The following is a 24,020-nucleotide window of genomic DNA, read 5'->3' on the forward strand; positions in this document are numbered from 1 at the left end:
ATAAACTAATAATTTTTCCCATCTAAATAGGTTCAGGTGAAAGTATTGTGTTGAATTTTAGGAAAATATAAAGGAAGGACCTCCAGTGTCTGCTATTACTAACACATATGTATTTTCCTTCAAAATAAAATTTAAAAACTAAAATTACTACCTATGTACAATAAATAATTCAAACAATACAGGAAGGTATATAATGAAATGTGTCCCTTTTTTATATCCCCAGTTCCTCTCCCTAAAGTTAACAGTTTCTCATACATACTTCCAGGAAAGAAGTACATATTTTTCACACTTTTTATTGTTTAAAAAGTATAATAAATGAATTCCAAGATACCTTTAGAATAACTTTATTTTTACTTAGATCAGAAGGCATCTTTTAATAATAATTTTGTTTTTTTTTTGTATTTTTTTTCATTTAGAGAAAACTCCTATGTGAATCATACATCTCAAAGAGCTTTTGTTTCCTCCTTTTGTCAGCACTGGAAAATTCTAACTTTTAGGAGAGTTAATAAGAGTCTGTCTCTAGAGTCTAAACTCTAGAAATCAGTAACTTTAGTTAACCAATAACAACAACAAAAGATTGATATGAACCACTTAATATCAAAATATAAGTGATTTAAGTACAATGGCTAAAGATCCAAGTTTGAAGAATAGGAAGATCAGTGTGGCTAGATGTTAAGTAAACAAGGGGAAAGGGAGAGAGAGAGATGAATGAGACGTGGGTAAGGGCCAGGTCTTGGGGGCCATGGAAAGGAGTTTGGATTGTATCCTAAGTGGAACCCCAGTGGAGAGTGTATGGTGGTGATTTCTGAATTACATTTTTAGATGACCATTTGGCTACTCTGTGGGAAACAGACTTTAGGATACAAAGAGAAGAGACGGGGGAACAGTTAGGAGGCAGCCGCATTAGTTAAGTAAAGGATGTGGTAGATTAGACTGGGATTATTGATAGCAGTGGAAATGGTGCAGCTCAAATTCAAGAAATATGTTGGAGGTAAGTTGTCAGAATTTGGTTTGAATTGGATGTAGGATATGAGAAAAGAGGGGAGTTGATGATTGACCTGAGAGTTGGGTGACTGAGGTAGGGTAGATTTAAAAATCATTATCACTAAGGAGGTCTAAGAACAAAAGGCCAGAGTGTTAGGTGGATCTTCAGTGTGAATATTGAAATTGTCAAGAATGCAGCAGGTCTAGTGGTGGACATGAGATGGTGATCCAGGTAATGAAGATATTAGTAAATGAAGGAGAAGTAACTGAGTGTACAAAGATAATGGCCAAAAGGAGAGATAAGAGATGGTAAAATCCAATAACATGCATTTTAAAGGAGCTGGAGTTTCTGAAGAAGAATGGAAGATAGAGTTTAAAATCCATCAAAATATGGTGTTTCCAAGTCCAGTCAGAATTTGATGGGGGGACAGTCTAGGTGATAGCAGAGGAGATGAAGTGATGTTGCTTCATTGGAAAAATAGTTAGGTTAAACTTGACCAGACTTGGGGATGTGTTGGAAGTGGGACTTGAGGGGGGATGGGAGGCAAAAATAGCCACTGGGTTTCTGGCTTGTGTGACTGGATACATTGTGACAGGGAACTGAGATAAAGGATGCAAATATAAGGCCCAGGTGTGTGGAGAAGATGATTGGGATAGTTAAGTTTGAGGGGCATGTAGGGTCCTCAAGTAGAGATGTCCTTTAGGAAGCTGGGTACAAGTATCTGGGAAAAGAGGGGTGGATGGAGGGAAGGAGGGAGGGAGACAGATAATGATTCATCACATTTTCCAACTCCTTAAAGTAAATGTGACTTCTAGTTCAATGCAGTGGTCTAAATTCATACATTTTCTCCCTTGCACTTAAGACTCCAGTAAAATGAAATAAAGGAATACAACTGGGAGTAAACTCTAACAACAAAGAGGAAGAAAAGATGGAATTATAGCTGGAGAAATATCTAAAAGGAGAGATGGAGGCACTTGCTATTTAGTAAACAAATTGGAAGAAACACCCAAATAATTTTCAAAAAAAGAGGGTATGGTAGGATTAGGAGTAACCTCCCCAGCTAAACCCCAAAAGAGTGTCCAGACTCAGCTTTGGCTTTTGTAGTGTGTAGAAGTGAGAAATAGATTTGAAAATAACAAGATTATTTGAACACCTATCCATAGAACAGCTGCATGATTTGACATCCTGCTGGTTCCCTTATTCTTCAGAAAAAGTTCCAAATAATCTAGGAAAAAAATTGGAGAGATTCTCCCTAGAGAAATGGAAGGAATTAACTGGAAAGGACTAGAGCCTCTGGTGTGTTGTTGGTTCCCCAGAGTCAGAGGCTCCTCATTCCGGCATTGCAGGGGAGGGAGGTGCCTCCAGCCTAATAACCAAACGTGCAAGAAAAACAGAACAAGTACCTTGAAAGAAAGAACAAGGTAAAGTAGCAGACCAACTGACCACGGAGGAAATTTTCAGAAAGTAAATCTTTAAAACTGATTGTTATATCTTAGAGAAATTTGAGAAAATACTATATCTATATTATGAAAAACAGAGCAAGAAAGCATTTACAAATTTAAAATTTGATTAGAAAAATTATAAATTAAGAGTGGCTGAAAATAATATTGGAATGTTACAGAATATAGAGTAAACAGACAGATGGAAAATATAACAAGAGAAAAATAGAAACTCCAGAAAAGAATAAAAAATAAGAGGGAAGAAATTATCAAAGATACAATAGAAGAAAATTTCCCAAAGCTGAGAAAAAACCGTGAATCATTAGACTGAAACAGTCTACAGAATGCTGAGCAAGACTGGTGAAAAAAGACCTGTATCTAGACACATCATCATAAAATTTTACAAGTGCCAAGTTGAAAAATATTCTAAAAGATTTCAGAAAGAACAATAGTGTTCATGTACAAAGAATGAGAATCGCACTGCCATCAGACTTCTCATCAGTGTCACTGGACCATGCCTTAAGTGATCAGTGGTAAAATTATTTTGACCTGACAAGTTATTGATCAAGAATGTGAATGTAAAATAAAAACATTTTTAGACAGCAAGAACTCAAAGTGTACTTTTCACACACCATATTTTAAAGGTGTAATAGAGGATCAATCAAACAAAATAAGGCAGAAGACCAAGAAAGAAAAAAACATGGGTTGAAGGAAATGATAGCTTTAACTGGGAGTGGAGTTGAGGGTGGTTAGGATGATAACTAGCAGGAGGCTGTTCTCTGTTATTTTATGTGGTGGTCCATAGGTGTAGCCATAGAGGAGACACAGGAGAGGCTCAGGAAATAGTTCGTTATACTCACAGGGCTCAGAGAGGGGCCGCAGCATGCCACACAGGGTCACAGGTGAAGCACCAGGTTTTGGTCAAGTGGCAAAAGACAGGAGCAAGAGGAAAGTATGGGCCAGAGCCTTCCATGGGCTTTCTGCAGGAAAGGCGAGGCAGGGCAGAGCAGACAGTTTAGTTGAATAATTCCCATGGGCTTTGGGCTATAAGGGTGGTCTCTAGTTGCCTGGTACCTGGCCCTGGGATGACTAAGGCAGGGGAATATTGCCTCCTGGGGTATAGGGGTCAGATAGAGGAGGCCTAGCTCTGGATTGGTCAATTTGCATATCAAAAGCATGCTCTTGGCTGAGCTCTTTGCTCTCTCCAAGAATTGGCTACTCCTGGGAAGAGGAGTCTCTCCAACGGGAAGAGTTTTTCCAAGTTATTGAAACATGATAATATACAGAAAATTAAAAATACAACTTATACAGAGACCTAGGAGACAACTGGTCGGACTGAAGGCAATAAATGAGGGCTCTGAGAAACATATCTGTGAATGAGTTCCATGGATATCAAGCATATAATTGAGAAGCAGAATAATTTTTCAAGATTTGCTGTAAGCTTGTTACCTGTGGTCTACAAGAAAAAAAAATTCCCGGCCGGCCCCGTGGCTTAGCAGTTAAGTGCGTGCGCTCAGCTACTGGCGGCCCGGGTTCGGATCCCGGGTGCGCACCGACGCACCGCTTCTCCGGCCATGCTGAGGCTGCGTCCCACAAACAGCAACTAGAAGGATGTGCAACTATGACATACAACTATCTACTGGGGCTTTGGGGAAAAAAAAAACGAGGAGGATTGGCAATAGATGTTAGCTCAGAGCTGGTCTTCCTCAGCAAAAAGAGGAGGATTAGCATGGATGTTAGCTCAGGGCTGATCTTTCTCACACACGCAAAAAAAAAAAATTCCAAGCATAGAAATTGCAATAAAAAACAAAAGTTCAACAAGAAAATAGGTGTCCATAAAGAGATTAAATATGGCAGTTCATTTGCTATTATGAAAAATTTCTCGTATACGCAGAAGTGGAGACAATAGCATAATGAATTCCTATATACCCATCACCGAATTCAATAATTATCAAGAATATGCCACATCTGTTTCATCTATCGTTTTTTTTTTCCCTTTTCTTTCTTTGTGCAGAAGTATTTAAAAGCAAATTACAGAGAGTAAATAATTTTCACCCCTGCGTTCTTCAGTATCAATCTCTAAAAAAAAATACAGGCACTTACTTTTTTAGTCATAGTGCCATTATGACACCTAACAAAAATAACGGTAATTTCTTGGTATAATCTAAAATTCAGTTTATGATCAAGTTTCTCCAGATGTCTCAAAAATGTGTTTTTATAATTGATTTGTTCAAATTGATCCAGACAGGGTCCTTGTATTGTATCTAGTTGTTGTCTCTCTTAGTCCTCCTTTAATCCAGAGTGACTCCTCTCATGTTTTTTTCTCATGTCATTTGACCTATTAAAAAAATGGTATCAGTTTTCCTAGAATATCCCACATTCAGGATTTGACTGGTTGCTTCCTTGAGGTATCATTTAGCTTGTTCCTCTGTCCCTCTGTATTTCCAGTAGTTTGAAGCTAATTGTAAAAGTTTGATTAGATTCAAGTTTAATATTTTTTGGCAAGAAGACCTCATAGATAATACCTTGTGAAATGTAGCATGGTTTTCAATATTTTATGGAGTTCAAGGAAAAGTTCATTTTATTTTGAAATTAGAAACATTTTCCTTTGAGAATATGACATTGGACAAGGAAATCCTGTCATACTCTCTGTCTTGCAGTGAACAGTATTCATGGGGTCATGTTAAGGTAACTGCTGTTTGTTGGTTTTCAACTTTTAGAATCAACATGTAGTAAGACAAGAAGATTTCATTGTGCATAGACAATAGAATATAGTTATCAGATGTGTCAGTGTAAAAGTTAGAAGTTGGGTGGGGAAAGTAGGAAAGGCGCCAGTATCCTTATCTGCAAATGAGGGAATTAAGAGATGTGGAATAAAAATGAGGAGTTTAAGTATATTTAAGATTACAAAGGAAACAAACTGTAGTTAGAATAATATGATTATTAGAAATAGGGGAGAGAAATGGGGTTAATATACATGAACATCTTTATCTTTCACATAAGAAGATTAATAGATGATGTCTAAAGATGTTCTTACTCCTCCTTATAAATTAATCATTTTTATTTAAATTATTACAGAGGTAACCACTGGAGAAACTTGAGAACAGACTTTAAAAGTGGCTGTGTCTGGTGTGGAATTGGGGGTGGGAGCAGTGGAAAGGAATGTTGCTTTTCACTGTAAGGTCTTCTGTAGTATTTGTTGTTGTTTAACCATACACGTTCGTTGAAGAAAGTAATAACTTTTTTTCCCCTTAGTCTTAGTCTTAATTTCTACCCTAAAATGTAGTTTCATTGAGTAAACTCTATTTTAACGTATCCTTAGTTTTCAAATGTGTAATGACAACAGGTTAGATATATAAAAGAATGAAGCATCGATCAGAAAATTCTTTGTATTTAGTAGTTGTAGACCAAGAACATGAGAGTAGTGAATTCTGGCTTGCTGAAAGAAATAGTATTGAAGTTCTATACACTTAAAGGATTTGAAATGCTTGCCTTTTCAATTGTTGCTGTGTGTTTCCTGATTTTTAGCCTCCTTGACTGTTATGTGCAGAGCCAGTTTCTTTAAAATTTTTAGTATAATAAGTATTTAAACTTCAATGTAGTGAAAGAATGCCTCAGTGTAACAAACTACCTCAAGAAATGATCATGAAAAGAAATGAAAGCTCCAAAAATAGACTCCATAGTCAAATAAAGAAAAGCTCTCTAATGATGGTATACTTCAGGATGATGGTGAGATGCTTCCCAGAAAGGTTTTACTAACTGATTGAAACTATGGGTGGTTAGTAACTCTCCAACCAGAAATTCATCCATTGTACTTGAATATGGACAACTAAAGAATTTCCAGAAATTTCAAAACGTTACTTTTCCCTGAGCAGGTTAACTCCCACACATCATTGGAAGATCAAATTTCTCAGTGCACCATGTATGGAAGAATACAGAATTTGAAGAGTGCTTAAGGCAGGAAATGGAGGGTTACAATCAGTGTTAACTAGGAAGAGTCTCTTGTGATGACCTCTTTGGATCCTAATTAAAAAGAGAAGATAGATGAAAACTTTATAAGCATGCCATGGAAAAATATTAGCCAGCAAGCATTTACTTCATGCTTACTGGTTTTAATGCAGTCTGTTGAGATTTAAATTAAAAATGTTTCTGGCCTAAGTTTGTTAAATGCACAAAACTCCAAAAAAGGCTTTCTTTAATGTAATGAAATCTCTGATAATGAGCACTGAAGTTTCTTCCAAGTCTCAGTATGAGTTTAGCTCTAACCATTGAACTCAGTTGTTTACCTTTTAATCTCTGATTACTAATTTTCATTCATTATAGAATCTGACAGAAGAATATATTATGGATATTTGTTAATACGAATATTCTAAGTATTATTTGCTTTTAAATGGCACTTAAAGATTATAGAATGTTATTATTAGAAAGAACAGTGGACGTGAAATCAGGCTGAATCATAATCTTAGCTCTAATCCTAGATTATGTAATGTTGGACAAACCATTTAATTTATCTGGGCCTATTTCCTCTTTTATGAATAAAGGAGTGATATTTGATCATTTAATCCATGATTCTGTCACACAATCTAAATCATAGAAGTTCAGGGGTATTGAAAGATTTTACGAAGAGCACACACAACCTTGTTATCCTCAGGTCTTGCCAAAGAGCTAACAAAATATGGAAAACACATGAGATGGTTTTTCCTTCTCCCTAAATCTATAAAATATAGGAATTTATAAATTGGGTTAAACCTTTCCAGACTTTTAATCTGGGGGAAAAGAAAAGCTCCGTGTTAGATCTAATAGATGCCAAACAAAAATGAAACATAATTTAGCTTTTAAAAGTATAATGTTCACAAAGGAAAATCCAGAGGGCTCTGTTTCAGTTATGACTGCTACTAAACAACCTGCCCAGCACATAGTGATTTAAAGCAATAGTACTCGTTGGATTAGCTCACAAACCTGCATTTGGGGCAGAGTTCTTGGGTGTAGCTTGCCCCTTCTGCTCCACACAGTGTCAGCTGGGACAGCTCGAGGCCTGGGGCTGATAAAACGTTTTCTCAGCTCTCTTCTTTATAGCAAAACTTCTTGAAAAAGTTTTTATAGTCACTATCTCTAACTCTCTTCTGCCCATTTTCTCTCTCTTTTTTTTTTAATTGATGTCTTAATAGTTTATAACATTGTGAAATTTTGGGTTGTACATTTTTGTTTGTCTATCTGCATATATATGACTCCCTTCACCCCTTGTGCCCACCCTCCACCCCCACTGCCCCTGTCAACCACACTACAGTTTTCTCTGTCCATGTGTTGGTTTATATTCCACATATGAGTGAGATCGTACAGTGTTTGTCTTTCTCTTTCTGGCTTATTTCACTTAACATAATACACTCCAGGCCCATCCATGTTGTTGCAAATGGGGTGATTTTGTCTTTTTTTATGGCTGAGTAGTCTTCCATTGTATATATATACCACAGTTTCTTGATCCAGTCGTCAATCGAGGGACACTTAGGTTGCTTCCACTTCTTGGCTATGGTGAATAATGCTGCAATAAACATAGGGGTGCATAAGCCTCTTTGGATTGTTGATCTTAGGTTCGTTGGATAGATTCCGAGTAGTGGGATGGCTGGATCATAGGGTATTTCTATTTTTAATTCTTTGAGGAATCTTCATACCGTTTTCCATAGAGGCTGCACCAGTTTGCATTCCCACCAGCTGTGTATGAGGGTTCCCGTTTCTTCACATCCTTTCCAACACTTGTTTTTTGTCTTGGTGATTACAGCCATTCTAATGGGCATGAGGTGATATCTTAGTGTAGTTTTGATTTGCATTTCCCTGATGATTAGTGATGTTGAACATCTTTTCATGTGCCTGTTGGCCATCTGTATATCTTCTTTGGAGAAGTGTCTGTTCATTTCCTCTGCCCATTTTTTGATCAGGTTGTTTTTTTGTTGTTCAGTTGTGTGAGTTCTTTATATATTATGGAGATCAACCCCTTGTCAGATGTATGTTTTGCAAATATTCTCTCCCAGCTGGTGGATTGTCTGTTCATCTTGATTCTGGTTTCGTTTGTGTTGTAGAAGCTCTTTAATCTGATAAAGTCCCACTTGTTTATTTTTTCTTTAGTTTCCCTAGTCTGGGTAGGCATGTCATCTGAAAAGATTGCTTTATGACCAATGTCAAATAGTGTTACCTATATTTTCTTCTATGAGTTTTATAGTTTCAGGTCTCACCTTCAGGTCTTTGATCCATTTTGAGTTAATTTTTGTGAATGGCGATAGCAGATGGTCCACTTTCATTCTTTTGCATGTGGCTGTCCAGTTTTCCCAACACCATTTATTGAAGAGACTTTCCTTTCTCCATTGTATGTTCTTAGCTCCTTTGTTGAAAATTAGCTGTCAGTATATGTGTGGTTTTATTTCTGGGCTTTCAGTTCTGTTCCATTGATCTGTGTGTCTGTTTTTGTACCAGTACCATGCTGTTTTGATTATTGTTGCTTTATAGAATGTTTTGAAGTCAGGGATTGTGATGCCTCCTGCTTTGTTCTTTTTTCTTAGGATTGCTTTAGCTATTCGGGGTGTTTTGTTGCCCCATATGAATTTTAGTATTCTTTTTACTATTTCCGTGAAGAATGTCATTGGGATTCTGATTGGGATTCCATTGAATCTATAGATTGCTTTAGGTAATATAGACATTTTAACTATGTTTATTCTTCCAATCCACGTGCATGGGATATCTTTCCATTTCTTTATGTCATCATTGATTTCTTTCAATAGTGTCTTGTAGTTCTCATTGTATAGGTCATTCACCTCCTTGGTAAGATTTATTCCTAGGTATTTTATTCTTTTTGATGCAGTTGTAAATGGTATTATCTTTTTGAGCTCTCTTTCTGTTGGTTCATTATTAGCATACAGAAATGCAACTGATTTTTATAGATTGATTTTGTACCCTGCAACTTTGCTGTAGTTGTTGATTATTTCTAATAGTTTTCCAATGGATTCTTTAGGGTTTTCTTTTTCTTTTTTATTGATGTTTTAATGGTTTCTAACATTGTGAAATTTTGGGTTGTACATTTTTGTTTGTCCATCACCATATATGACTCCCTTCACCCCTTGTGCCCAACCCTCACCCCCCACCCCCACCCCCACCTCCACCCCCACTGCCCCTGGTAACCACAGTCCAGGTTTCTCTGTGCATGTGTTGGTTTATATTCCACATATGAGTGAGATCATACAGTGTTTGTCTTTCTCTTTCTGGCTTATTTCACTTAACCTAATACACTCCAGGCCCATCCATGTTGTTGCAAATGGGACGATTTTGTCTTTTTTTATGGCTGAGTAGTATTCCATTGTATATATATACCACATTTTCTTAATCCAGTCGTCTGTCGAGGGACACTTAGGTTGCTTCCACTTCTTGGCTACGGTGAATAATGCTGCAATGAACATAGGAGTGCATAAGCCTCTTTGGATTGTTGATTTCAGGTGCGTTGGATAGATTCCCAGTAGTGGGATGGCTGGATTATAGGGCATCTCTATTTTTAATTCTTTGAGGAATCTCCATACTGTTTTCCATAGAGGCTGCACCAATTTGCATTCCCACCAGCTGTGTATGAGGGTTCCTGTTTCTCCACATCCTCTCCAACACTTGTTGTTTTTTGTCTTGGTGATTATAGCCATTCTAACAGGCGTGAGGTGGTATCTTAGTGTTGTTTTGATTTGCATTTCCCTGATGATTAGTGATGTTGAGCATCTTTTCATGTGCCTATTGGCCATCTGTATATCTTCCTTGGAGAAGTGTCTGTTCATTTCCTCTGCCCATTTTTTGATCGGGTTGTTTGTTTTTTTGTTGTTCAATTGTGTGAGTTCTTTATATATTATGGAGATCAACCCCTTGTCAGATGTATGTTTTGCAAATATTCTCTCCCAGCTGGTTGGTTGTCTGTTCATCTTGATTCTGGTTTCATTTGTCTTATAAAAGCTCTTTAATCTGATAAAGTCCCACTTGTTTATTTTTTCTTTAGTTTCCCTAGTCTGGGTAGGCATGTCATCTGAAAAGATTGCTTTATGACCAATGTCAAATAGTGTTACCTATATTTTCTTCTATGAGTTTTATAGTTTCAGGTCTCACCTTCAGGTCTTTGATCCATTTTGAGTTAATTTTTGTGAATGGCGATAGCACATAGTCTACTTTCATTCTTTTGCATATGGCTGTCCAGTTTTCCCAGCACCATTTATTGAAGAGACTTTCCTTTCTCCATTGCATGTTCTTAGCACCTTTGTCAAAAATTAGCTGTCCGTATATGTGTGGTTTTATTTCTGGGATTTCAATTCTGTTCCATTGATCTGTGTGTCTGCTTTTGTACCAGTACCATGCTGTTTTGATTACTATTGCTTTGTAGTATGTTTTGAAGTCAGGGATTGTGATGCCTCCTGCTTTGTTCTTTTTCTTTAGGATTTCTTTAGCTATTTGGGGTCTTTTGTTGCCCCATATAAATTTTAGTATTCTTTTCTCTATTTCTGTGAAGAATGTCATTGGGATTCTGATTGGGATTGCATTGAACCTGTAGATTGCTTTAGGTAATATAGACATTTTAACTATGTTTATTCTTCCAATCCACGTGCATGGGATATCTTTCCATTTCTTTGTGTCATCATGGATTTCTTTCAATAGTGTCTTGTAGTTCTCATTGTATAGGTCCTTCACCTCCTTGGTAAGATTTATTCCTAGGTATTTTATTCTTTTTGATGCAATTGTAAATGGTATTATCTTTTTGAGCTCTCTTTCTGTTAGTTCATTATTAGCATATAGAAATGCAACTGATTTTTGTAGATTGATTTTGTACCCTGCAACTTTGCTGTAGTTGTTGATTGTTTCTAACAGTTTTCCAACAGATTCTTTAGGGTTTTCTATATATACAATCATGTCATCTGCAAATAGTGAGAGTTTCACTTCTTCGTTACCTATTTGGATTCCTTTTATTCCTTTTTCTTGCCTAATTGCTCTGGCCAAAACCTCCAGTACTATGTTGAACAGGAGTGGTGAGAGTGGGCAGCCCTGCCTCGTTCCTGTTCTCAGAGGAATGGCTTTCAGTCTTTCCCTGTTGAGTATGATGTTGGCTGTGGGTTTGTCATAAATAGCCTTTATTATGTTGAGGTACTTTCCTTCTATTCCCATTTTGTTGAGAGTTTTTATCATAAATGGATGTTGTATCTTGTCAGATGCCTTCTCTGCATCTATTGAGATGACCATGTAGTTTTTATTCTTTGTTTTGTTGATGTGATGTATCACATTGATTGATTTGCAGATGTTGAACCATCCCTGCGTCCCTGGTATAAATCCCACTTGATCATGGTGTATGATCTTTTTAATGTATTGCTGTATTTGGTTTGCCAAAATTTTGTTGAAGATTTTTGCATCTATGTTCATCAGCGATATTGGCCTGTAGTTTTCTTTCTTTGTATTGTCTTTGTCTGGTTTTGGTATCAGGGTGATGTTGGCCTCGTAGAATGATTTAGGAAGTGTTCCATCTTCCTCTTTTTTTTTTTTTTAAGATTTATTTATTTATTTTCCCCCAAAGCCCCAGTAGATAGTTGTATGTCATAGTTGCACATCCTTCTAGTTGCTGTATGTGGGATGCGGCCTCAGCATGGCTGGAGAAGCGGTGTGTCGGTGCGCGCCCAGGATCCGAACCCAGGCCGCCAGCAGCGGAGCGCACACACTTATCCGCTAAGCCACGGGGCCGGCGCCAATCTTCCTCTATTTTTTGGAATAGTTTGAGAAGGATGGGTGTTAAATCTTCCTTGAATGTTTGGTAAAATTCACCGGAGAAGCCATCTGGTCCTGGACTTTTATTTTTTGGGAGGTTTTTGATTACTATTTCAATCTCTTTACTTGTGATTGGTCTATTCAGATTCTCCATTTCTTCTTGGTTCAGTTTTGGGAGGTTGTATGAGTCTTAAGAATTTATCTATTTCTTCTAGATTGTCCAGTTTGTTGGCATATAATTTCTCATAGTATTCTCTTATAATCCTCTGTATTTCTGTGGTATCCGTTGTAATTTCTCCTCTTTCATTTCTAATTTTATTTACTTGAGCCTTTTCTCTTTTTTTCTTAGTAAGCCTGGCTAAGGGTTTGTCGATTTTGTTTATCTTCTCAAAGAACCAACTCTTTGTTTCATTAATCCTTTCTACTGATTTTTGGTCTCAATTTCATTTATTTCTGCTCTGATTTTTATTATTTCTCTCCTTCTGCTGACGTTGGGCTTTGTTTGTTCTTCTTTTCTAGTTCTGTTAGGTGTAATTTAAGGTTGCTTATTTGGGCTTTTTCTTGTTTGTTAAGGTGGGCTTGTATTGCTATGAGTTTCCCTCTCAGGACCGCTTTTGCTGCATCCCATATGGTTTGGTATGGCATATTTTCATTTTCATTTGTTTCCAGATAGTTTTTTATCTCTCCTTTAATTTCATCAATGATCCATTGGTTGTTCAGTAGCATGTTGTTTAATCTCCACATTTTTGTCACTTTCCCAGTTTTTTTTTCATGGTTCATTTCCCGTTTCATAGCATTATGGTCTGAAAAGATGCTTGTTATGATTTCAATCTTCTTAAATTTATTGAGGCTTGCTTTGTTTCCCAACATATGGTCTATCCTTGAGAATGTTCCATGCGCGCTTGAGAAGAATGTGTAGTCAGCTGTTTTTGGATGGAGTGTTCTGTATATGTCTACTAGGTCCATCTTATCCAGTTTTTCATTTAAGTCTACTATTTCTTTATTGACTTTTTGTCTGAATGATCTATCCATTGATGTAAGTGGGGTATTAAGATCCCCTACTATTATTGTGTTGTTGTTAATGTCTCTTTTTAGGTTTGTTAATAGTTGCTTTATGTACATTGATGCTCCTATGTTGGGTGCATATATATTTAAAAGTGATACGTCGTCTTGGTGGAGTGTCCCTTTTATCTTTTTATATTTCCCTTCTTTGTCTCTCTTCACCTGTTTTATCTTGAAGTCTACTGTGTCTGATATGAGTATGGCAACACCTGCTTTCTTTTGTTTGCCATTAGCTTGGAGTATTGTCTTCCATCCTTTCACTCTGAGCCTGTGCTTGTCTTTAGAGCTAAGATGTGTTTCCGGGAGGCAGCACATTGTTGGGTCCTGCTTTTTAATCCATCCTGCCACTCTGTATCTTTTGATTGGAAAGTTCAATCCATTTACGTTTAGGGTAATTATTGATATATGAGGACTTAATGTTGCTGTTTTGTCACTTATTTTCTGGTTCTTTTGCATTTCCTTTGTTTCTTGTCCCATTTGTTTCAGACTGCCAATTCAGTTTGGTTGTTCTGTCTTATGACTCTTCTAGTTTTCTCTTTGTTTATCATATGTGATTTTGTTTTGATTATTTGTTTAGTGGTTATCTTGAGGTTTGTGTGAAAAATCTTGTGTATGAGATAGTCCATTATCTGATGGCCTCCTATTTCCTTATACTAAGTCTATTCAATCACTTCCCTCTTCCCCTTCTAAGTCGTTCTTGTTATACCTTATTCTATCTTGTGTTGTGGCTGTGTGTTTACAGTGATGAGGTTAAATTTATTTTTGGTGAATTCCTTCCTTTGATCTTTGATTTTGGTATTTAAGTGGTTGCTAACCTATTCCGGTAAAGATCTACTATTTTTCTGAGTTCATCTACCTATTTTTCTCCTTGCTCCAAGCTTTGTATTCCCTTTCTCTTCTTTTTTTCAGGCCTGAGGGCCTTCTTGAGTATTTTTTGTAGTGGGGGTCTCGTGGCCATGAACTCCCTTAGCTTTTGTTTATCTGGGAGAGTTACTGTTTCTCCATCATATTTGAAGGATATTTTTGCTGGATAGAGTATTCTTGGCTGAAAGTTTTTGTCTTTCAGTATTTTGAATATATCATTCCAGTCTCTCCTAGCCTGTAAAGTTTCTGTTGAGAAATCTGCTGAGAGCCTTATGGGAGTTCCTTTGTACATTATTTTTTGTTTTTTGCCTAGCTGCCCTTAATATTGTTTCTTTGTCATTGACTCTGGCTAGCCTTACCACTAGGTGTCGTGATGTGGGCCTTTGCCTGTTGACATGTTTAGGTGACCTGTTGGCTTCACTTACTGGTATTTCCTGCTCCTTCCCCAGATTTGGGAAATTCTCAGCTATTATTTCCTTGAATAGGCTCTCTGTTCCTCTTTCCCTCTCTTCTCCCTCAGGAATACTTATAATTCTTATGTTACATTTCCTAATAGAGTCAGATATTTCTCAGAGACTTTCTTCATTTCTTTTTAGTCTTAGTTCTCTCTCCTCTTCTATCTGGAGTATATCTGTATTCCTGTCCTCTAAAATGCTAATTCTTTCCTCCATATTGTCAGCTCTGTTCTTTAAAGATTCCAGATTCTCCTTTATCTCCTCCATTGTGTTCTTCATCTCCATCAGCACTGATTGGTTTTTCTTTATGATTTCAATCTCTTTTGTGAAGAAACTCCTAATCTCATTGAATTATTTGTCTGTGTTGTCTTGTATTTCGTTGAGTGTTTTTATGATAGCTATTTTGAAATCTCTGTCATTTAGGTTATGGATTTCTGTGTCTTCAGGGTTGGTTTCTGGGTGCTTGTCATTTTTCTTCTGATCTGGTGATTTCATGTATCTTTGCATTGTGGTTCCTGTGTTGGCTTTGTTTTTCCTCATCCTGGAAATCTCTGCTTGTAATTTCCACCTGCCGCCACTGTGTGGGGGTAAAGGGCTGTGTAATCTGAGCCCCCTGCGCTCTGCCCCGGCTGTTCGCTGCGATCTGCGGGTCACTGGGTCTGGTTTGGTCGGCTGAGCTGCAGGGTCAGGTTTGTGAGGTGGGGGAGCTCTCTCTTTTGCCCGCTGGGTCCCTGGCATGGGGGGCTTCTCGTTCACCGCTTGTTTTCAGCTCTCTGGGGTGCTCAGATGTTGATGGCACCCCTGCAGCAGTTCTGATTCCTCTGTGTGGAGTTTCCCACTGGCTGAGAGAGCCTGAAGAGCTACCGTTTCCCTGCAGAGGGCTGCCCCTCCCCTCTCTTTGGGAGCCGCCGGACCGGGATCGCTGATCTGATGGGGAGGGAGGGAAGTTCTTACCTCTCCCCACTTCCTCCGGGGGGCCCAGCACGTTCCACTCTCAGATGTGCGGCAGTGTGGATCTTTCCGATCCTGCTTTTCACTGTCTAGGGTTCCGTTGTTGGTCTGTGTCTGTTCCTTTTGTTGTAGCTTATCGGGGGGGGGGGGAAGTTTATGGGAAAGCTCACTCCGCCATGACGCTGACGTCAGTCTCCATTTTCTCTTTTTAAAATTATTTTTAAAAATAGTTCATTTTGAAATAATTTCAAATGTAGAGAAAATTTTCCAGAAGAGTAAAAAGACTCCCGTGTCCCCTCACCCAGATTCCCCAGTTACTAACATTGTACTGAATTTGCTCCATTGCTTAGTACCTGTTGCTCTCTCCCTCTCCCTACACCCACACTCTATAATATGCATAGGCACACACGCTCATTGATATTCATCCTTTTTTGAACCTTTAGAAAGCAAGCTTTATATGGTGTCCCATTACTACTAAATACTCCAGTCTGTATTTTCCAACAACAAGAACATTCTCCTATGTAAATAGCATACAGTCCTCCAAATCAGAAAGCAAATATTGGCACAACACTGCCACTCAATCCACAAACCCCATTCGTATTTCACCAACTATCTCAATAGCATCTCTTCTTCCTTTCTGGTTCAGGATCCTATCCAGGAATATGTGATGCATTTAGTTGTCCTGTCTCTTTGGACTCATTCAATCTGAAACAGTCCCTTAGCCTATCCCTTGACAGTTTTAATGAGTACAGACCTTACATTATGTAGGATGACCCTCAACTTCGATCCACTTGATGTTGACTGATGACCATACTTAAGTCACTTATTCTTGGCAACATCAGCACTGAAATGAAGCTATGCATTACATCAGGTGACACACAGCACCACCCTGTCCCATCACTGGCAATATTAACCTGGAACTCCTGGTTACATTGGTATCTGCTGGGTCTTTCCACATTAAAGTCACCATTAACCCCTTTGTAATTGATTAGTATTTTGTAGAGAATTTTCCAAGAGTACGTCAATATGTTCCTCATCAAACCTCCTCCTACCAGCCTTAGCATCCGTTGATGACTCCCATCTGAATCAAACACCTTGATGATGGTTGCCAAGTGGTGATTTTCTATTTCCTTCATTCCTTCTACGTTTATCAGTTAGCACTCTACTAAAAGGAAGAGCTTTCCCTTCTCCTCCATTTATTTATTAATTTATTTATAATATGAGGACTCATCAATTTCTGTTTTGTTCACAGGGTGGTAATCCATTACTATCATTATTTATTTCAATGTTAAAATTGTCAGTTTGGCCTGTGGGAGCCCCTTCAGGTTGCCTCTTGTGTTTTTTCAACGTCTCATCATTTATTGAGCACTTCCCTACTTTCTGGCACAAAAAGATATTCCAGAGTTGTTTTGTACTTTCCCTGCCTAGCCCTGGAATCAGTCTTTTCTTTAAGGAGCTGTGGTTCCTCTTAGTGGAGAAGAGGTATTAGAAAACAAAAACTGGGCACTCAGTGTGGTTGTTGCTGTTGGGGTGTCATCGCTTCCAGGCCCTCTCAGCCAGAAAAGCTAGCAAAGTATCTGTGTATAATGTTAGAAGTCACATAATTTTAATATGTTGGAGCTTTGATTGCAGGGCAATAACTAACAGTATCTCACAACATTACAATCAGTGAGAAAAATAAACTTTTATTCTCTTGGCCTCTCTCCCCCAGGTATGTGTAATCCTCGAAATTATAGTGACACACCTCCAACTTCAAAGAGCACAGTGGAGGAGCTTCATGAGCCAATCCCTTCTCTCTTCCGGGCACTCACAGAAGGAGATACTCAGTTGAACTGGAACATCGTTTCCTTCCCTGTCGCAGAAGAACTTTCACATCATGAGAATCTGGTTTCATTTTTAGAAACTGTGAACCAGCCACACCACCAAAATGTGTCTGTTCCCGGCAATAATGTTCATGCTCCTTATTCCAGTGACAAAGGTAACTGCCAACAGTTGACTTTTTCTGTCCCGATGCCTCACTTTCTGTGTGGTCTATGAAGCCTATATTAAGATTATCTTTAAGAGCAGCTTTCTTGGGGGCCAGCCCCGTGGCGTAGCGGTTAAGTGAGTGCACTCTGCTGCTGGCGGCTCAGGTTCGGATCCCAGGCGTGCACCAATGCCCCGCTTGTCAGGCCATGCTGTGGCGGCGTCCCATATAAAGTGGAGGAAGATGGGCACAGATGTTAGCCCAGGGCCAGTCTTCCTCAGCAAAAAGAGGAGGATTGGCATGGATGTTAGCTCAGGGCTGATCTCCCTCACAAAAAAAAAAAAAAAAAAAGAGCAGCTTTCTGGTTTTGAGTTTGTGTAGTCTTAAGTAAATTCTGGACTTTAATAAACCCAATCATTGAGTAAATAAGGAGTCATGAAAGCATATTGTCACAATTCCTTCATATTCTCGGTGATAGAGGCTATGCTGGAAAATAGATAACCTGGTCCTAATTTTGATATTTATTTACAGTAGGCATTAATTGTTCTTTTCATAAGATAGCAACAGTCCTGCTTACCTAATACAGTATTGCCTACCATCAGGTAACATTCAGAGTGTCCTAGGAAATCAGGTTTTTATAATAGCATTGGTACCGCAAATGATGATAAGATCATCAGCTAAATTTATTTATGAGCAAGTTGGTATTACAGATATCTAATTTCCAGGTATAAATTAACCCAAGCCAGTTCTTTGTAAATGAGTGCTGTTGGTCGGAAGGAGAACTAAATGAGGGAATGCCTTATATAACTTTGAGAAGCATGTTAAAGGATAGGTGATATCTTCACTAATAAAGTGTATTAATAAGGATAGGTCATACCTTAATTTTGGAATATAACTTTTGTAAAGTCTGTGATATTTTCAAATAAAAGACTCTATACAATTTTACTGTGAAAGAATAAGGCAATTATGAAAATTGCAGTTATTTCTTAAAATATGACATGAATTATGCATGAGCAGTATAATTTGTACTCTTTTTTATTTGGCGTTTTTTTGGGCCTTCCATTACAATTCTGCCTATCTAAAATAGTATGAACTTTGGCCATCAATAGTAAAAGCAAAACAGCTTTTATTAATGATACTGACTAATGACAGTGAGTAAGACTTCTTATTTCCTTTTAGGTTAAAGTGCTTTATAAGACAAATTCTAGAACCTGGAAAACATCAGAAATGTATGGAATGTGTCTTGCTACCATTTTCCCAGTTATTAAAATGTAAATAATCAATATAGTAGATATTAATAATTCATAAAGTTTTCTTAAAGATTATTTAAATTCATGAAATAATAATCAGAAAGCTAATTCCTGGGAACACCAACTATCCTTCAAGACAGCTAAAGTTTCTCTTCTGTGACCCCTTCCCTAGCTGCCCCTTCCCCAAGTGGAGTTAACCCCTTCCTACTCCTCTCACATTTGTGTTCGATTTGTTGTCTGTTTTTAACTTATAGGTCTACCAATTTCTACTTAGTTCTTTGGATTCTTGATTACTCTTAGAGTCCCTAATGGCTGTTCCCTAGTAGGTGTTCGATAAATACTTGTTGAATAAATAAATGAAGTACCAATCACTTGGAGATTCAAATGCTCCCCTGTCCTGCTCACTGCTAACCCTCTGGTCTCCTTGGTCCAGTGCTGTGCTGGCCTCGCCTATTTCCCTCTGTAACCGGATCCCGTCTTGTACACTCAATGGCATCTCCTGATGCCAACCATCCACTGCAGTCAACTTGCCTCCACTCTATCCCTGTGCACGCTACACCTATCTCTGTGTGACCTTCCTTACTTTGTTTCCTAATAGCTTTGCTTTTAAATCTTCCTACTACAAGTCCAGTTTTTTCCATTAAGCGTTCTCTTACTATCAGACCCCTGGTGATTTATCACTTCTGTAAATGGCTCTGTAAAATATCTTAGCCTGTAATCAGATACTCTCTATTAATGGTTTTTATTGTCCTTTATTTGTTTCATGTACCCTATCCTCCTAGCTAGGTAGTTATGTGGGGTTAACCACCAGGAGAACTAAAAATTGAAACAATCAAAAGTGATTACCTTGGAAAGTAGGACTAGAAATTGCTGTTAATAATAATTTTCTAATAGCTAATGCTGAATTGTGCCAAGCACTGCTAACCACATTGCATCATTTGAATTACTTGTGTGTTTTATTTTATTATAAATTCTCAGTATAACTTCAGAATAGTATTTTTCGAACTTCTTTTAGCTGGAAAATTCTCTCCTCGTAGGAAATCTTATCAGAAATGCCTAGTTTAAAAAGCACAGCTCTGAAGCACAGCAAATGTTGTTAAGCCCAGTAATCTAACTTTCAGATCAAAGTCTGAAATCTGATAAAGTGACTAAGGAAGCCCTTTTCCTTCTTCAGCTGGAGTGGGAGACTCTGGCTTCCTTCTCAATAGAATTAACAAATGTGATCTTTTTTCTTATACCTTATCATGTTGTCCTGTGCAGACTAGCAATAAGCTAACTAAGATAAATAACTGTTAATAATATTCAGCTAGGTATTAAAGTATTTCCTGCTGTTCCTCTTTCTTGCTCTGAAATTTAAATTTTTTGTTTTTCAGAACACATGTGTACTGTGGTTTATTTTGATGACTGCATGTCCATACATCAGTGTAAGATATCCTGTGAGTCCATGGGGGCATCCAAATATCGCTGGTTCCATAACGCCTGCTGTGAGTGCATTGGTCCAGAATGCATCGACTATGGTAGTAAAACTGTCAAATGTATGAACTGCATGTTTTAAAGAAGGAAAAGAAATGCAAATCAAAGCAATTTAGTCGAAGAGAAAGGTGTAAAAAGCTATTCATTGAGGTCTACTGGTTGCACCAGAATGCCAGCAGGTTAAGGAGATGTAAAGCATTTGGACTGAATTACTTTTAAAGTATGACAAATGCAGTAATGTGTTAAATTATGATTATAACTGCTCTGTTTGATTTTACTGTCCACTAACAATAAGCCCTTTCCTCTAAATACATGTACAACTTGGGTGATATGAGAAGCAAGTGCACAGAGAATTCCTTGAAAGATCTGAGATTTCTAATATAAAGCCTGATGTCATTTTCTTCCAGCATTCCAAAAGCCTTTTGTTTTGAAAGCTTTAGAGCTTGTTAACATAAGTTGTGATTTCTTCGTGTACTACGCCTAGGACACTGAGGTTTTACAGTTGGATGCCATTTTTCACTGTGTCTTGTATTGTTTATCTGGTCTATAAATAGGGTTGATATTCAGATATATCACCCTGAGAACTCACATAAAAATTACTATAAAAGGCTTAATTTCAAACCTTTTTCTGTTGGTGTTAGAAAGTAAATGCTTACTATATTTTACAATTTAAAACTCTTATATAGTAGAATCCATCCTATAATACACATGTTGGCAAAGCTTTAGGGAAAGTTGCTCCTCTTCCATCCCCCTGCCCAGAGTGCTGGTGGGGGTAGTGATGAAGAATCTTGACCGAGAATTTCAGGGCACATCTATGAGACTGTGTGAAATACTCTGCTCGGGTAAATAATTAGGAAGTTAAAGCATTTCTCTGACTTAAGGTACAAGGCTAGAGAGCACTAAGAATGGGAAACAACTGCCAAATCAGGGTCCTCCTAGAGCACCAGGGACACAACTTGTCCCCTTGTACAGAAATGTCGAGGCTGAAAGGTGAAGCCACGCACATGGGACGGAGAGAATGAGCCGCTCAGCCTCCGTGCAGGCAGAGCCGTGTTCTCCAGTAGATGAGAGACAGGAGGGCTTAGAGAGGAGAATTTACAGGTATGAACAGGGAGGGCTGAAAATGCTGGGGATGCTAAGGGGAAACACCTAAAACTATTTCCATTAATTATTTTGTTGTTTTGTAATCTTTCTTTTAGGTTTATATCTGGATCAAATATTCTTATTAAGCAAGTGTAATCATATAGTAGGAGGTTAAGATTATGAAATCCAAAAAAAAATCTCTGTTCAAGATGATGTTAACTCCAAATACACTACAGAGTATTTTGTCAGCTTTTTATATAATATTTCAGTAAAAATAAGCTTAAATACCACGTGCCCTTCATAGTAATAAAATCCCAATCTTCACGCTTGAATCTAAAACATAAATATTTATATTACAAAGGCTCTTAACTTTACAAAATTATTTTTCTTAAATAGTACATATTTGAATTACAAGTAACTTTTTAGGAATACTTCTTTGTATGTCTAAATACTTTAGTATATAGAAATAGGTAATGCTCTTTAGACAGTTTGTATTCATTATCTGAACAGTAGTTAGTTACAAGATCATATGTAATATTATGATTATCATAAAATTTAAAGCCTTGATACCTTTTCTGTCCTTTCAGATAACTCTAATGAATACCCAAGGTACTTTATCTTTTTAGAAAGTTGAAATTTAGCTCATGGGTGTATTCTCTTTTAATAGGAAAACATTGGGATATCCTTTTCTTACTTTTACCTAGAATGCCTCTGTTTAAAAGTGCCTTGAAAACATTTTGGCTCCCCTTCTTCATTAATACCTATAAGGCTGAAGGTTTTCTTGAACTTAAGAAAGAGCAAGTTTTAACGGATCTGCAGCCAGCTGCTTCATTTCAAATTTGCTGTTTTTCAAAGTAATTTCATACTATGAATAGAGGAATGCTTTTTTGTTTATTGACAACATACTTAATGTTTCCTTAATTATGTCAACAAACTTTTTTTTTTTTTTAGTGAGGAAGATTAGCCCTGAGCTAACATCTGTTGCCAACCCACCTCTTTTTGCTGAGGAACATTGGCCCTGGGCTAACATCCGTGCCCATCTTCCTCTACTTGATATGTGAGATGCCTGCCACAGCATGGCTTGATAAGCAGTGCATAGGTTCGCCCCGGGGATCCAAACCCGTGAACCCCAAGCCACTGAAGTGCAGTGCGAGAACTTAACCACTACGCCACCAGGCCAGCCCCTCAACAAACTTTTTTAACTGCATTTATCATCTTTTTTAGGTCTTCATTATTAAATTTTAAAATGTAGTATCTCTTCTGCCCCTACATTGGGAGGATAATTTCTTGAACCATGTTATGTTTTTTTTTGTTTGTTTTGTTTTGTTTTGTGAGGAAGATCAGCCCTGTGCTAACATCTGCCAATTCTCCTTTTTTTTTTTCTGAGGAAAACCAGCCCTGGGCTAACATCCATGCCTATCTTCCTCCACTTTATATGGAACGCTGCCACAGCATGGCTTGCCAAGTGGTGCGTCGGTGCGCACCTGGGACCCAAACTGTCAAACTCCGGGCCGCTGCAGCGGATCGCGCGCACCCGACCGCTTGCGCCACCGGGCGGGCCCCCATGTTATGTTTTAACTGATTTTTCTTACCTCTTTTTCTCCCAACAGAAATTATCCCTAAGTGTAATGGTACTTTTATATTCAAATTTTGCTTAATTTTTCTGGTTTATGAAGGGGTTAAGAGAAAGAGTTCACCTAAAAGATTCTATTTGCAGTTCTATAATATATTTCAGATTTTGAAAGTAATATTTTTTTCAAATAAAAAGTGTAACATTTGGGAAGCCAGTAGCTCCACTAAAATTTAGACCACCTATTACCCTTCTAAACACAGTTCACTTTTATATTGAAGCTCTGGTAAAAATTCTTTTTTTTTTAAATCAAAAATTAGGTTGTTACCTTTTTTATAACTAGGTCAAAAAAACACTAAGTTTAAATCAGTATTATAAAAGCCATATATATAAAGTTCTTTCCTTTAGTCAGATATGTCCTTGCTAGCAAGTTTTCTGTATGTCTCATCTGTCCCTCTCCCCCCCCACACTGTAACATCTAATTATTACTAAAACTGTAGTGGCACCAATTCAAATGATAATTCAAATAAAATAAGTCTTATTTACAGAGAATGCTATAAAAGAGAGACCTTCATTTAGAAATATGATTTCTAAAGTTTCAGAAAACAAAATTGATAAGATGTTAGAATATTTGAATGATTATTTATATATCAGAGCAGCATCAAAATGGAGAAAAGAAACTAAAGCTTCTGAAAAATGAGGTAAATATATAAATAAGCCACATATTTAAAGTTTGTTTTTGTGAAAACTTCTTTGAAGATTTTTAAAATCTACTATGTGTTCCCAAGAGTCTATGTTTATTGTATTTTTCATGATCTACAACATAAAATTATGTATTTTTTCTTTGGTTGTCCCTATAAACAAAAAAGTATTTTAATAAAAAATTGAAATGAGGATGTCATGTTTTTTGTGAACTTGAGCACAGAACACCAAGATAAGTTTGACGTTTCTTTCTAGTGAAGTTACTGTTTAAGGGATCAGCCGGAGCATGTCCCTTTCTCTCTGGATGTTCCTACAGATTCTCTTGAAACAGAGAACGAGTTTGCTCTCTGCTTTTCAAAATACGCTTTATTCCAATATGAGGGAAACTTTGAAATGAAGTAGCCATTCTCCTTGCTCTGTGGGCCTAGTGATGCCAACCAGCCTCACGAGAACTGTCT

The 24,020-nt window shown here is 37.6% G+C and overlaps 1 protein-coding gene across 1 annotated transcript in view; it reads left to right on the plus strand.

Annotated features, from left to right (window-relative positions):
• Positions 1 to 23,754, plus strand: part of TWSG1 (twisted gastrulation BMP signaling modulator 1) — a 59,255-nt gene extending 35,501 nt beyond the window's left edge. Inside the window, exons 4-5 of the mRNA XM_058556709.1 lie at positions 17,230 to 17,496; positions 20,108 to 23,754. Of these exons, the coding sequence (XP_058412692.1) occupies positions 17,230 to 17,496; positions 20,108 to 20,289 (449 nt within the window). The 3' untranslated portion in view covers positions 20,290 to 23,754. The remainder of the gene's footprint in view (positions 1 to 17,229; positions 17,497 to 20,107) is intronic.
• Positions 23,755 to 24,020: the final 266 nt, after the last annotated feature.

Source organism: Diceros bicornis, chromosome 16, assembly GCF_020826845.1.
Source record: "Diceros bicornis minor isolate mBicDic1 chromosome 16, mDicBic1.mat.cur, whole genome shotgun sequence".
Lineage (NCBI taxonomy): Eukaryota > Metazoa > Chordata > Mammalia > Perissodactyla > Rhinocerotidae > Diceros > Diceros bicornis.